The 13,888-nt window shown below is 42.9% G+C and overlaps 1 protein-coding gene across 9 annotated transcripts in view; it reads left to right on the forward strand.

Annotated features, from left to right (window-relative positions):
* The window catches only part of FYB2 (FYN binding protein 2), a 117,131-nt gene that overhangs the window by 26,104 nt on the left and 77,139 nt on the right, over positions 1–13,888 (forward strand). For all 9 annotated transcript variants that reach the window (XR_011503371.1, XR_011503372.1, XM_044770878.2 and 6 more), the window contains exons 2-4: positions 6,943–7,684; positions 10,836–11,015; positions 12,791–12,824. Coding sequence is in view for 7 of the 9 variants with exons in the window: in XM_044770878.2 (XP_044626813.2) it covers positions 6,943–7,684; positions 10,836–11,015; positions 12,791–12,824 (956 nt within the window). In the remaining 2 variants the exon portion in view is untranslated. The remainder of the gene's footprint in view (positions 1–6,942; positions 7,685–10,835; positions 11,016–12,790; positions 12,825–13,888) is intronic.

Raw genomic sequence — 13,888 nt, forward strand, 5'->3', positions numbered from 1 at the left:
TATAAAGACAATTATTAAAATATGTATAAAATATAATTCTAACCATGTCGTAGCCTTGTTTGAAAGAAGTCAGTAGTTCCCCATCCACCTGAGGATTAAGCCCAACTATGTTAAGGAGATGGGACCTCTGCTTTCTTCTCCAGCCTCATGTACTGAACATCAGGGCTCGGGTAGTATGGAATTGCTTACTCTTCCTGTGTGTGTCATGCTGTTTCCCATGCCAGGCCTTCTTCTTTCATGTTCTCTCTGTGTGAATTGCCTTTCCCACTGTTCCTTGCTTGGCTGCCTGTTTTAGCCAAGGAGCCGTCTCTGGGAAGCCTTCTTTGTGCCCCCATTGGCACCATGACCTCTTCACTATATTCTCATAAAAGACTTTGTCCCTGGTATCAAATCACTTTCTGTATTACGTTGAAATGATCAATTTGTGTCTTCTTCCCTCATTCCACAAACTCTAAAAGGTCAGGGACTATTTTTTTTTAATTGACGTATAATCAGCATATAACATTACATTCGTTTCAGGTGTATGGTATAATGATTGATAATTGTTTACATTGTGAAATGATCACTAAAGTAAGTCTAATAACAGCCATCACCACACATAATTGCAAAATTTTTTTCTTGTGATGAGAACTTTTAAGATTTACTTTTAGCGACTTTTAAATATACAATACAGTATTATTAACTCAAGTCACCATGCTGTACATTACATCCCCATGACTCATTTATTTTATAACTGGAAGTTTGTACCCTTTGACCCCTTCATCCATTTTCCCACTCCCTATCCCCTGCCTCTGGCAACCACCAGTCTATTCTCTATAGCTATGAGCTTGGTGGGGTATTTTTGTTTTGTTTTTTAGGTATAACATGTAAATAAAATCATAACAGTATTTGTCTTTCTTTGACTTATTTCACTTAGCATAATGTCCTCAAGGTCCATCCATGTTCTCATAAATGGCAAGATTTCATTCTTTCTTATGGCTGAACAATATTCCATTGAATATATACCACACTTTCCTTATCCATTCATCTTCTGATGGACATTTAGGTTGTTTCCATGTCTTGGCTATTGTAAATAATGCTGCAATGAACATGAGGATACATACATCTTTTTGAGTTTTCATTTTCTTTGGATAAATACCCAGAAGTAGAATTGCTGGATCATATGAAGTTCTATTTTTAATTTTTTGGAACTTCTATACTGTTTTCCATAGTGGTTGTACCAGTTTACATTCCTCCAACAGTCCACAAGGGTTTCCTTTTCTCCACACCCTTGCCAATATTTGTTGTTTCTTGTCTTTTTGATAATAGCCATTCTAACAGGATGTGAGTGATATCTCTTTGTGGTTTGATTTGCATTTCCCTGTTGATTAGTGATGTTGAGCACCTTTTCCTATTGTTGGCCATCTGTATATCTTCTTTAGAAAAATGGCTGTTCAGATCTTCTGCCCATTTTTTAATCAGACTCTGTTTTTTTGCTATTGAGTTGTATGAGTTCTTTATATATTTTGGATATTAACCTCTAATCCAATATATGATTTGTAAATATTTTCACCCATTCAGTGGATTTCCTTTTTATGTTGTTGATGGTTTCCTTTGCTGTGCAAAGCTTTTTAGTTTGATGTGGGCCCACTTGTTTGTTTTCGCTCTTGTTGCCTGTGCTTTTGGAGTCGGATCCAAAAAATCATTGCCAAGATCAGTGTCAAAGAGCTCACCACTTACGTTTTCTTCTGAGAGTTTTATGGTTTCAGGTTTTATACTCAAGTCTTTAATCCATTTGGAATTTATTTTTGTGTATGGTGTAAGATAGTGGTCCAGTCTCATTCTTTTGCAGGTGGCTTCCCAGTTTTCCCAGCACGATGTCTTGAAGAGACTGTCCTTTCCCCTGTTGTATACTCTTGGTTCCTTTGTCATAAATTAATTGACCATATATGCATTGGTTTATTTCTGGACTCTCTATTCTGTTCCATTGATCTATGTTTAATTCCCATACCGTTTATGCCAATACCATATGCCAAAACCATACTATTTTGATTACTATAGCTTTGTAATGTAGTGTAAAATCAGGAACACGATGACTCCAGCTTTGTTCTTTCTCAAGATTGCTGTGGCTATTCAAGATCTTCTGTGGTTCCACACAATTTTTAGGATTGTTTGTTCTATTTCTGTGAAAAATGCCATTGGAATTTTGATAGGAATTGCATTGAACCTGTAGATTGCTTTGGGTAGTATGGACATTTTAACATTAATTCTTCTGATCCATGAGCGCAAAATATCTTTCCATTTATTTGTGTCTTTTTTAATTTCTTTCCTTAACGTTTTATGTTTTTCAGTGTATAGGTCTTTCACCTCCTTGGTTAAATTTACTCCTGGGTATTTTATTCTTTTTAATGCAATTGTAAATGAGATTTTCTTAATTTCCCTTTATGATAATTTGTTATCAGTGTATAAAAATGTGACAGATTTTTGTATATTGATCTTGTATCCTGCAACTTTACTGAATTCATCTATTATTTCTAACAGTTTTTGGTGGAGTCTTTAGTGTTTTCTGTACATGATATCATGTCATCGGCAAATAGCAACAATTTTACTTCTTCCTTTCCAATTTGGATGCCATTTCTTTCTTTCTATCTTTCTTTCTTTTTTTTTGCTTAATTTCTCTGGTTAGAACTTCCAGTACTATGTTAATAAAAGTGGCGAGAGTGGGCATCCTTGTCTTGTTCCTGATCTTAGAGGAAAAGCTTTTAGCATTTCACCACTGAGTGTGATGTTAGCTGTGGGCTTGCCATATATAGCCTTTGTTATATTGAGGTATAGTCCCTATATACCCACTTTGTTGAGAGTTTTTATCATAAATGGATGTTTGATTTTGTGGGATGCCTTTTCTGCATCTATTGAGATACTCATACAATTTTTATTCTTCATTTGGTTAATGTGGTGTATCACATTGACTGATTTGTGGTTGTTGAGCCATCCTTGCATCCCTGGAATAAATCCCATTGACCATGGTGTATGAATCTTTTAATGTATTGTTGAATTTAGTTTGCTAATGTTTTGTCGAGAATTTTTGCGTGTATGTTCCTCAGGGATATTGGCCTGTAATTTTCTTTGCTTGTAGCATCCTTGTCTGGTTTTAGTATCAGGGTTCAGGGAATGTCTTATTCATCTTTGTAACCCTAACGCCTACACTTTGTCAGAAACCACTGAAAATTTTCAGGTGACACATGTTGAATTTTGAAGAAGGAATTTACTAGTTAAGGAATTGGAAGAAAGACGGGCATTCCAGACAGAGGGAAAAACGCATTCAAATGTACAGAGACATGAAAGAGCAAAATAAGTTTTGGAAAATGTAAGTCATTCCGTGAGGCCAAAAGGAAGAAAGCATGTCATGGAGGGGCCCAATATGATGTCAGAAAATTAACAGAGTTGAGATTAGGAAGGGCTTTATGTGCTAAGCAAAAGAGTGTGAGCTGTATTTGAGAGCTTTGAGAAGCCAAAGTGGAAGATTTTAAACTGGGACGCACATGATCAGATTTGTATTTTCAATCAGATTTGTCAGATTTGTCTAACAGCTGGGTAAATGGTGAATTAGAGGGGCCCAGAGTAAAAGCTGCGAGACCGTGAAGAAGTCATTTTAAACAATAATTGAGGAGGACTCGAAGGCTGTGGCAATAGCATGAAGAGGGGACGGGCTCATGGGCTTCTTAAGACAAGATCAGCAGGATGTGGTGACTGACTAGCTTTGTGCCCAGAAAATGGAGCATGGTTTTAACTGGAATACCCCTTTGGCCACCACACAACCCATCCTCACTCAACTTGCCTCATGTCCTCAACCCTGAACACCACCCCCCCGCCCCCATCAAAGGGGTGATAAATAGTAAACAGCAGAATACATCACATCTATTTCCCATAGCAAGGAAAATAAAATCCAGATTTTAGTGCTGGAGGGGACCTTGGCCAGACCAACCCCTAATTTAATAAATTATTGAACCCAGAAAAGAGGAATGGCTTTCATACAGTACCTCTGAAAATCAGTGGTAGGCACCTGGTCACTCTTTATCAAATCACCTATTTAATTTCCCACATAGCACTTGTCTTTATATTTTCGCATGTATTTGCTTATTTGCTGTCTCTTCCTGACATTAGAATGTAATATTTAAGTGCAGAGCCCTTTACTGTCTAAAACAGTGTTTTTTCCCATGTGGTAAATATTTAACAAACATTTGTCCAAAGAGGAGTGAGTCAGATTTAATCAGGTTTGCTTCCTCCTGAACCAGTGAGCTTAACACAGAACCTTGGTTTGGAAGTTATCAATCCATAATTCTATTTCTGTTAGGGTTTTTCCTAATCATTCCTCCAGAGACTAAAATCTACCAAGCAATAACATTCTAGTTCAGGCAGCTTCAGATAGTGAAGAGCTAAAAGTAATCATCATTATAGTTCTTTAAAAATGTTAACCACTGATCACCTCACACCTATTAGGATGGCTACAATTGAAAAAACAAAATAATAAGTATTGCATGGATGTGGAAAAATTGGAACCCATGTGCCAATGAGGAAGGTAAAATGGTGTAGCTACTTGGAAAACACTATGGCGGTTCCTCAAAAAATTAAAAATAGAATTACCATATGATCCAGCAATTGCACTTATGGGTATATACCCAAAAGAATGGAAAGCAGGGTCTCAAAAAAAATTTGCGCACTCATGTTCATAACAGCATTATTCACAATAGCTAAAAGGTAGAAGCAACCCAAGTGCCCTTCAATGAGTGAATGGATAAAGAAAATGTGGTCTATACATACAGTGAATATTATTCAGCTGTAAAAAAGGAAGGAAATGTTGTAATATGCTATGACATGGATGAACTTTAAGAACCATATGCTAAGTGAAACAAGCCAGTCATAAAAAGACAAGTACATATGATTTCACTCATATGAGGCACCTGGAGTAGTCAAGTTCCTAGAGACAGAAAGTAGAACGGTGGTTCCCAGAGGCTGGGGGAAGGGGAATGGGGAGTTGTTGTTTAATGACTATAGAGGCCAGTTTTGCAAGGTGAAAAGAGTTCTGGATATTCACAACAATGTGAATGCACTTAACACTACTGTACATTTAAAGACGGTTAAGGTGGTAAATTTTAAGTTGTGTGTATTTTACCGCAATTTAAAAAATATTAACCACTGAGGTATGCACATCTGCTATCTCATTTGATCCTTACAATAAGGCTGAACTGTTAATCAAACAGTCCCATTTTATAGTGAGGAAAATAAGACTCAGAGAAAGGAAGTGGATTGTCCAAGGCACATAACCAGAAAGTGGCGAGGCTGAGCCTCATACTCAGATCTGGTTCCATGCCCAGTGCTGGCTTCTTCCACATCAGGGGAGAGAAAGTGTAGTGGAATTAACTTGACTGCTGGTTGAAATATAGGAAACCAACCCTTGGCAATTTGTGAAGAAAGCTATAAATGTGTGTCTGGTATGTGTCTGGTATGTGTGTGTGTGTGTGTGTGTGTGTGTGTGAGAGAGAGAGAGAGAGAGAGAGAGACAGAGAGAGAGCTCCCAGACACCTGCTTCATGCTTCTTGTTAGTTTCCCTCCCTTCCTAAATCTCAGAGGGCAGGTGTGAGTCAACTGTAAACACAGTGAGGAAAGGTCACCCAACATTTCCTCAGCTGGCAAAGCAGAAGGCACTGGCACAGAGGTTGTATGCATGAAATTCAGACCTTTAAGATAATCAGGAGAAGATGGTGGCTCTTACTTTTGGAAATGGCTCCATTAGATGTCCTCCCACCCTCGACCTCCACACCCTCCTACCTGTTGTGAAGACAAAAGATGACCAAATGCACTATATCAAAACAAATCAGATCTCGTGAGAGAAGCGGGTGAGCAGTGGGAAGAGCAGTGAGCAGGAGTCAAGCCTAACAGTGCCTACGTAAGCCACCAACTCACTGTATGATCCTGGGCACGTTCCTTCCTCTGCCCCAAGGGTTAGGCTGCTATTACTCCCACTCTTTTCATATACTGAATTTGAGCTGAATTTAGAAGGAAGAACACAATCTCCCAAGGGCAGTGAAAAATACAAGAGGGTCATCTGGCCTCTTAGAAATAGCTTTTATCTAGCATGGGCTTACTATGTGTCAGGCGCTGTGACGGATGCTTCGCATAGAGTAGCCCTAATCCTCTACCACTTGGGAACTTATTTTTCTGAGGAGACTGCACTGGTAATGCCAAGTTTCCCAAAGTGTTTGCCTAGATGAGAAAGAGCAGAGTCAGAATTTGAAAACAGACCTGTCTGGTTCCAAAGTTTGCTTTTTTCCACACCATGGCCAACTTATAAAGTACTATGGAAGCCCCAAGGAGACAGGGCAGAAGTTAGCGCTACCTGTGAACCCCAGGAGAGATCGATGGAGAAGGTGGGTGGTGAAGTTGCAAGAAAGAAGTTGACAAGTAGATGAGAGACACATCTTGAGAAGCGAGAACACATCAGCAAAGTCAGGGTGGTGAAAAGTACAAATTTTCTATGAAAACTGCAAATGATCGTGTTTGGTTTAAGGGTAGCTGAGCTGAGCATTGGCTGGAGGTCATAATCCCACCACATCACAAAGAAGCTTGAATGCCACACTGAGGGCTTTAGAATTTATTTGTGTAGGCAGCAGGGAGCTATCAAAAGTTTGCATCAAGGGATTTATCAGCAATTGTTAATACTATCTCCTTTATGAGTGTTCTTTATATGTTATGAAAAAATTAAATACATCTGAAGGGTTTCAAAGAGAACAATTGTTTTCACTCCATCTCGCACGGACAATAGCATTACTTGCTCATGGTCATTAGCTAGGGGATGACCTGACATCGGCACTTAGAGCACCTTAGCATCCACAGCGAAGTCAGCTAATCACGCTGCTTTTTCCCTAGAATAATGAGACATTTCTTTTTTCTTTTATGCTTTAGGAAAGGTTAAGAAACTTCAAGGAACTTCAAGCCAAATTTCAGAAGCTTGATGCGTCGGCTCTTCCAGGAGTTATTAAATTCCCAGCAGGTGTTTCTCAAAAGGGTGACATTGGAAGCACACAGCCCACAAGGATTTTGGCCAATGGGAAACCCCTCTCATCCAACCACAATCAGTCCCCACCATATTGTCCCAGTGGTGAACCCCAGCCTTTTAAACCCCAGAAAATGAAGTTGGCCCAGAGGAGTGAGATTCAGAAATGTTCTGATTCCCCAGGACCTCCAGGAAGCTCTGCTAGTTCTGCAGTAAATTCACAGAAGGCATCTCTGCTGTTAGATGTGAATCAGTCAAATGCTGAGATAACCAATGAGAAAGTAATGGTGACCAGTAGCTTCAGAGACAAGCTCTGGAACTGGGAGAAGGTTTCATCTCAGAAAAATGACGTGTCATCAGCCTTTCTTCTTGCCAATTGTGGAAGTAGGGCCATCCATCTGGAAAAGCAGGAAAGCATGGGGGTTGCTCCAGAGGAGCCCAGGAAAAAGCTGGAAACCAAAGGTGCCCAGACCCTTCCTTCCCAGAGGCACTTGATGGCCCAAAGAAAATCACGTGCTGCCTCTGAAGATCCTACTTTTCTACTTTCTCAACATGACAAGAAGAGCCGAGAAAACCCCAGTCCTGAGAGAAGCCCAGCAGAGAGCGCCTGCCAGCCTGTCTATGATAGTGAGCTCATCAGCCAGGCCCCAGGTAAGAAATCTAATCCCCATGGGCCTAGGGGGAGAGGTCACTGTGTTTGCCTAATTTAGAACTGGCTGACTTGGGATGCTCACATATGTGACCTGGGCAATGTCTGCTCCAAACTCCAGCACAGATACTCTAGGCCCATCTGCTAAATTGTAATTTCAGGTTTGGGTAAAGGGATTAATCTCCTGGAATTATATTGAGAGACAGTTTGGGCAAACTTGGATTTGAGTCCTAGCTCTGCTTCTTACAAGATGCATGAACTTGGGCAATCTGCTTAACTTCGTAGAGCCTGGTCTGCTCTCCTATAAATCAGATCCATTGCCAATCTTCCTCGTCTTGGTAAACAGACAACCAGCCTCCTGTCTGCTCAGGCCAAAACTTAGGAGTCATGCTCTATTCCTCTCTCCCCCTCTTTCTTTGCATCCAAGCTCTTGGTTCTACCACCAAAATACGTTCTGAATCCATCTACTTCTGTCCATTTCTGTCCTCTGTCCATGTCCATGCTGCCGTCATCTCTTGCCTTGACCACTGCAATGGGTTAACTGGGCTCCCTGCTTCCACGTTCTTGCCCTCTTCTATTCTGCTCTCCTCCCGGCAGGCACAGCGATCCTCTAAATCACAGCTCAGATCACATCTCTCCTCTCCTCAAATTCAACTCCAGCCACTTTACGGTGGCTCATGTGATTTAGTCCCTAGCTACCTCTCCAACCCTCTCCTCTCTCACCTCATTGGCCTTCTTGCTATTCCTTAGATATACCACACTGGTTCCACCCCAGGGCCTTTGCTCTTGCTGATCCCTCTGCCTGGAACACTCTTCCCCCAGATCTTCGATGTCTCGCTCCCCGACTTCCTCAGGTCTTTGCTCAGTGTCACCTGCTGTGAGTGGATTCCGTCTAACATAGCCACCCCACCCCCATCCCTCTCTACCTTCTTACATTACTTTGGTTTTCTTCATTATCACTTATCCCTGCCTGATGTATTGTTAGGTATTTGTTTGTTTACCTTAGTAAAATATATGTTACATGAGAATAAAAACTGTCTTCTCTACCACCGCGTATAAGAACATATGAAGCACATATAAGAGCAAGGCTGGGTTCTGTGGGTCCTCAAAAACTATTTATTGAATGATTGAATGAATGATTGCAATGGATGGGTGGATGGATGGATCTCCTGCTTACAATCCTCTGTGGTTTCTCTTTGCACTTAGAATAGCATCTAAACGACTTTTGACTGATTTCATGACTCTGCTTCTTTTGGTCCCTGCTTCTGTCTCTGACTTACCTCCGGCCTCTCTTCCGCTGGCTCACCAGCCCGTAGTCAACACTGGATTTCTTGCTGTTCCTTAAATAGATTTTGTTATAACTCAGGACCTTTACACTTGCTGTTCCCTCTTCCTAGAAAATTCTTTGCTTTGACCTTTTTACGGGTGCATTTAAGTCTCAGCTCAAATGACACTTTCCCAGATAAACCTTCCCTGGCCTCTCTGTCTAAAAAGACCGCTACCTCACCTCCATGTGTTCACACTCTTTCACATCATCCTGGTTTATTTCCTTTATAGAACCGACAGATCTCTGTAATTATCTTGTGTATTTGTTTACATGTTTATCATCAGTCTCTTCCTATTAGACTGAAAATTCCTGAGGCGAGGACTATATCTGTTCTTTTTCTTAACTCTATCCCCAGCCCCTGGAACAATGCCTGGAATATAGTAGATAAATAATTATTGATGAAGGGATGGGAAGGAAGAGAGGATGAATGGGATGAAGGATAGATGTGAGGAAAGAAAAACGGATGGATTACCTACCTGCCTGCCGGAGCTGTTGAGAGGATTAAATGAGATAACCCATGCAAATCGCTTAGCACAGTGCCTGGTGAAAAGCAGGAGCTCACTTAGCAAGTGATCATTCATTTTCACTATGTCTTCTCCTTAATTTGATAAAGACTGAAATTTCTGACATTGTGACTTATAATTAAAGCCTAGGAAGAGAGGAGCTTTGGCCCTGAGTGATGTAACCCCTGCTGGCAAGGCAAGAGGGAAGCCCCCTCCCCACTGGCAGAGGTCAGCAGGGCTTGGAGGAAGCTGCACTGAGGTATTTGTAAGACACTAGCCAACTTCTTTAGTTTTACCATGTAGTCAACCACTGTGTGATGTGAGTCAAAAATCTAGGCACTTGAATAATACAAGGTTTCAGGCTATCATCAGTGTAAGATGCAGACTTGGTTTTCATATATAATACTGAAATTGCTGTTGGAGTTTGGCTTTTAGTGCAGAAGGATAAAATATATGAAATTCCGGGACACAAAATCCACAGGTGCCCAGGTACCACTGAGTCAGCCTGGAGCCTGTCCTAGGCTATGAGCCCTGGAAATCAGAGATCCAGTCTTTCTCCTCTTCATGGCCCCCATGTTGTTAGCCCAACATAAGTGCTTGAAAGTCCTTTCAGAGAAGAGTCCTTGTCCATTTCCTCTGAAGCAGGGCCTGTGCTTGGTGCCATGAGATCAATATGGCCTAGTCCCTGCCCAGAAGGAGCCTACATTCAGTAGGAAGACGGACCAGCCCTCCAATATGCGACAGCACCATGTTAATGACGGGCTATGGGGATACAAAACAGATAGTGGTTGATTCTGGCCTTGATTTCTGGTAGAAAGCAAGAAAAGCTTCCTAGAGGAGGTGTCATCGGAGCAGGGCCTTAAGGAATAAGTCAAATTTCGCCAAGAGAGAAGTGAGGGAACAGCATTCCAGAACCAGAACGGCATGAACGAAATTTTGGATATATGGGAGCTTTTTAAGACTTTTAAAATCAAATCTGGAAAACTGAGAAGCAAGTGCTGTGAGTGAAAGATGTTTGGGCTCAAGGTGGGGAAGTAGGATGGTAAAGGGTGGTAAGAAAAGGACCTGGAAATGGAGACTGGGGCTGCCTGGTGTTTCCGTGCTGAGGAGGAGTGAGCGGATGTCATGCTGAGGAGATCGGAATTCGTCCTCTGGGCAACAGGATGGTGACAAGATCAGATCTGCATTTTGGTCAGGACACTGGCTACTAGGTGGAGAATAGATTGCAGAGAGTGAGACTGAAGCAAAGAAACTCGTCAGTTTCACCCAACAAGCCACAAAACGGAAATATAATAACCTATATTTTGGACTATTTGTGCTCAGAAAAACAGCCAGATGTCAGGCATCACCAGCTTCCCAAAACGAAGCCACTGCCTTCCATGGAGTCCCTGGGTCCACCTCCCCGAAAGCCGCCCAAGCCCCCGCTGGTGAACCTCCAGGACTTCCAGAGGCAGAGGCGGAGGCGGAGGCAGACAGCGGCTGCACCCAGAACCCACAGGGAAGGTAAGCCAATGCACAAGGCCCCACGTGCAGCCAGCCAGGGGGAGTCAGGGCTCCAGTGTCTGCACCCCCAGTCACCTCCCTCTCCACGTCATCTCCCAGGTGACGGTGCCAAACTGCTTTTCCACAGGGCTGGACATCTATCACTGCTTGTTCTCACGTAGAGGCCGTGGCAGCTCGCCCATGTAATGACAAATCTGCGGGAATTGGCCCCTTATCGCTGCTGGGCCAGCCGGCTTCCCCTGAGAGCAGGGCATTTGATCACTGGGAATCTATCCAAGAGGAAGAAAAGGAAAAGTAGCCAGGCGGGAAGGCAGGGAGCCTTTGTGCTCCCTACAAAGTCTGTGTTGTCAACACAACCAGTGCCGTGGAAGAGGGGGAGGGAGGGAAAAAGGAGGAAGGGCAGTGTGGACTTAACCTGCGATCGTTACAGGTCCCGCAGGCCTCCATGATCTGCCTCCAGTAAATAAATGAGGGACCCCCCCCCACTCCTGTGCCACCCCCACCCCACCACCCGGTCCTCTCCAGGAACCAAAGCATCCTTGGAAGCCATTTGGGGTCTTCCTCTGGAAAGGAACACCGCCTTATGCCCTCTCCACTCCCCCTCCCCCGCAGTCTGATCCTGTTGACATTTTATACAGCCTTGCTATGTTTGCTGTGATGACACATGAGTGAGCGACCCCTTGGGGCGGTATGTAGTGCAGTGTTCACATTTGTTTACTGTGGCGGTGAGAGCCGCTGGATGGTCCCTGAGAGAGCTAATTCTTAGTTCAGTGATTCTTACTTCATTGATTGCTGCTTTGATTGCTTTGGGCAACCTCATGGTTAAATTTCTTTAACTCAGTGTTTCTCAAACTTCAGCATGCAGCACAATCACCTAGAGGACTTGTTCAAACACACGTGACTGGGCCCCAAGCTCAGAGTGTCTGATTCAGCTGGTCTGGGTTGGGAGCCTGAGAATTTGCTTTTGAACAAGTTCCCAGGGGGTGTTGATGCTGCTGGCCCGGGGACCACACTTTGAGAACCATTGCTACAAGTCATCTTAAGTCTTGTCCTGAAAGAAAACTCTGTATAGACAAGTAGAGCTCTTAGAAGTATTCTTGAATAATACAGCCGCCTCCATATCAGAGAAAGCTAAGTGTGATTTTTATAAACATTAAATAATTCAGGCCTCAGACCATCTCTCTGAGAGGGAAGAAGGTTGTCAGAGAACAGAGAACGAAGTACTAAGTCTTTTGTAATAAAATGGGCTCTGTAAATCCCAGCTCCCCACTCAGCAGCTGTGTAAGTCTGAGCATGAGCATGTTACTTTCTGAGCCTCGTTGTCCTCATCTGTAAAATGGGGATGACAGTAACACTCATCTCATAGGATGATTGTGAGGATAAACGACATGAGTCACGGAAAGTGACTTGGCATACCAGTAAGCCCTCAAAAAAGTGATGTCAGGCAGGCATTGAGCAGCTATACTCTCTTTGCCGGGCCCTGTGATAGACACAAGTGATCAAGAGAGAAAGCCCACAGAAGTTCTGGGGCTCAAGGAGGTCAGAGTCTAACACAAGAGCGTACACCATAAATAAGCACCATACGGGGTGGGTGAGTGCTGCGGTGCAGGAGGGGCAGTGGCCTGGGTGCCTGGGCAGGGGTCGGGGGAGAGGCTTGGGGCAGAGGGCAGTTGCCACTCCTCACTTTGTCTCAGGGTCAGGTCGTTGCACTAACATATTTGCTTTCCTCAGACTCCGATAACACCTCTTTCTCACTCTGCCTCTTGCCCTTGCAGCCACCGTGGAAGAAGGTGACCTGCCTCCAGGGAGGTGAGTACCTCGTTCTTAACTGTGCAGGAGGGGAGCCCACCAGCCGGGCTGCCGAGCCCGCCCAAGAGCAGACAGCTAGCACAAGCCAGGTGTCTGGATGTCTCCGAAGGGTTGCAGGAAGAGCTGATTTATACGCAACAAACTGCAACTTTATTTTAAATGAGGGATTAAATAAACTGCATTTACCAACCGAGCTGAGGTTCACTTGCAAAGACCGGCCTCCAAGGTCCTTTTATTTATCATGCAGTTGAGTTCAGTAAATTGAAACATTGGCTTCCATGGTAACAAGTCGAATTAGAGGCCACAGAATGCTGTGGGCAGCTGGTGTGATGTTAGCAATTGATAATAGGACAAAGAACCTTCTATTTTTGGTGCATACATTCTAAGAATTTTGCCTTGAAAGTGTCAGTTCATTAAGTCACTCAACCAAATACTGTCTGTTGCTCCCTTTGATGTCAGGCGTTGAGCCAGCTACTTTGTACAGATTTTCTCGTTGCCTCTTCTCAAGAAGGCTGCAGAGTGGCTGCCGCTGTCCTCATTGTACAGCCAAAGACACTTGGGCTCAGACAGTTTGCCACGTGCAGAGACATGACTCCAACCCAGAGGTGCCCAAACTATATATTCTTTTAATGAGACGTAATTGACATATAACACTGGATAAGTCTGAGGGACACAGCATGTTGGTTTGACACATTTACATACTGCAGTTTGATTGCTGCATTAGCCAATATCTTGATCAGCTCACATAATTCTGATTTCTTTTTTGTGTTGAGAACAGTTAAGATCTAGTGTCTTAGCAACTTTGAATTTTATAATACAGTATTTTACTTTTTTTTGCTATAATCACTGTGTTGTGCATTAAACTTCCAGAACTTATCTACTGTTGCAAGTTTGTACCCTTAAGCAACATCTACAATTTCCCTACCTCCTAGCCCCTGGTAACCACCATTCTACTCTTTGTTTTTACAAGTTCAGTTTTTTAAGATTCCACATATAAGTGATATCATTCAATGTTTGTCTTTCTCTATCTGCCTTATCTCACTGAGCATAATGCTGTCAAGGTC

The sequence above is a fragment of the Equus asinus genome, chromosome 5 (genome assembly GCF_041296235.1).
Source record: "Equus asinus isolate D_3611 breed Donkey chromosome 5, EquAss-T2T_v2, whole genome shotgun sequence".
Lineage (NCBI taxonomy): Eukaryota > Metazoa > Chordata > Mammalia > Perissodactyla > Equidae > Equus > Equus asinus.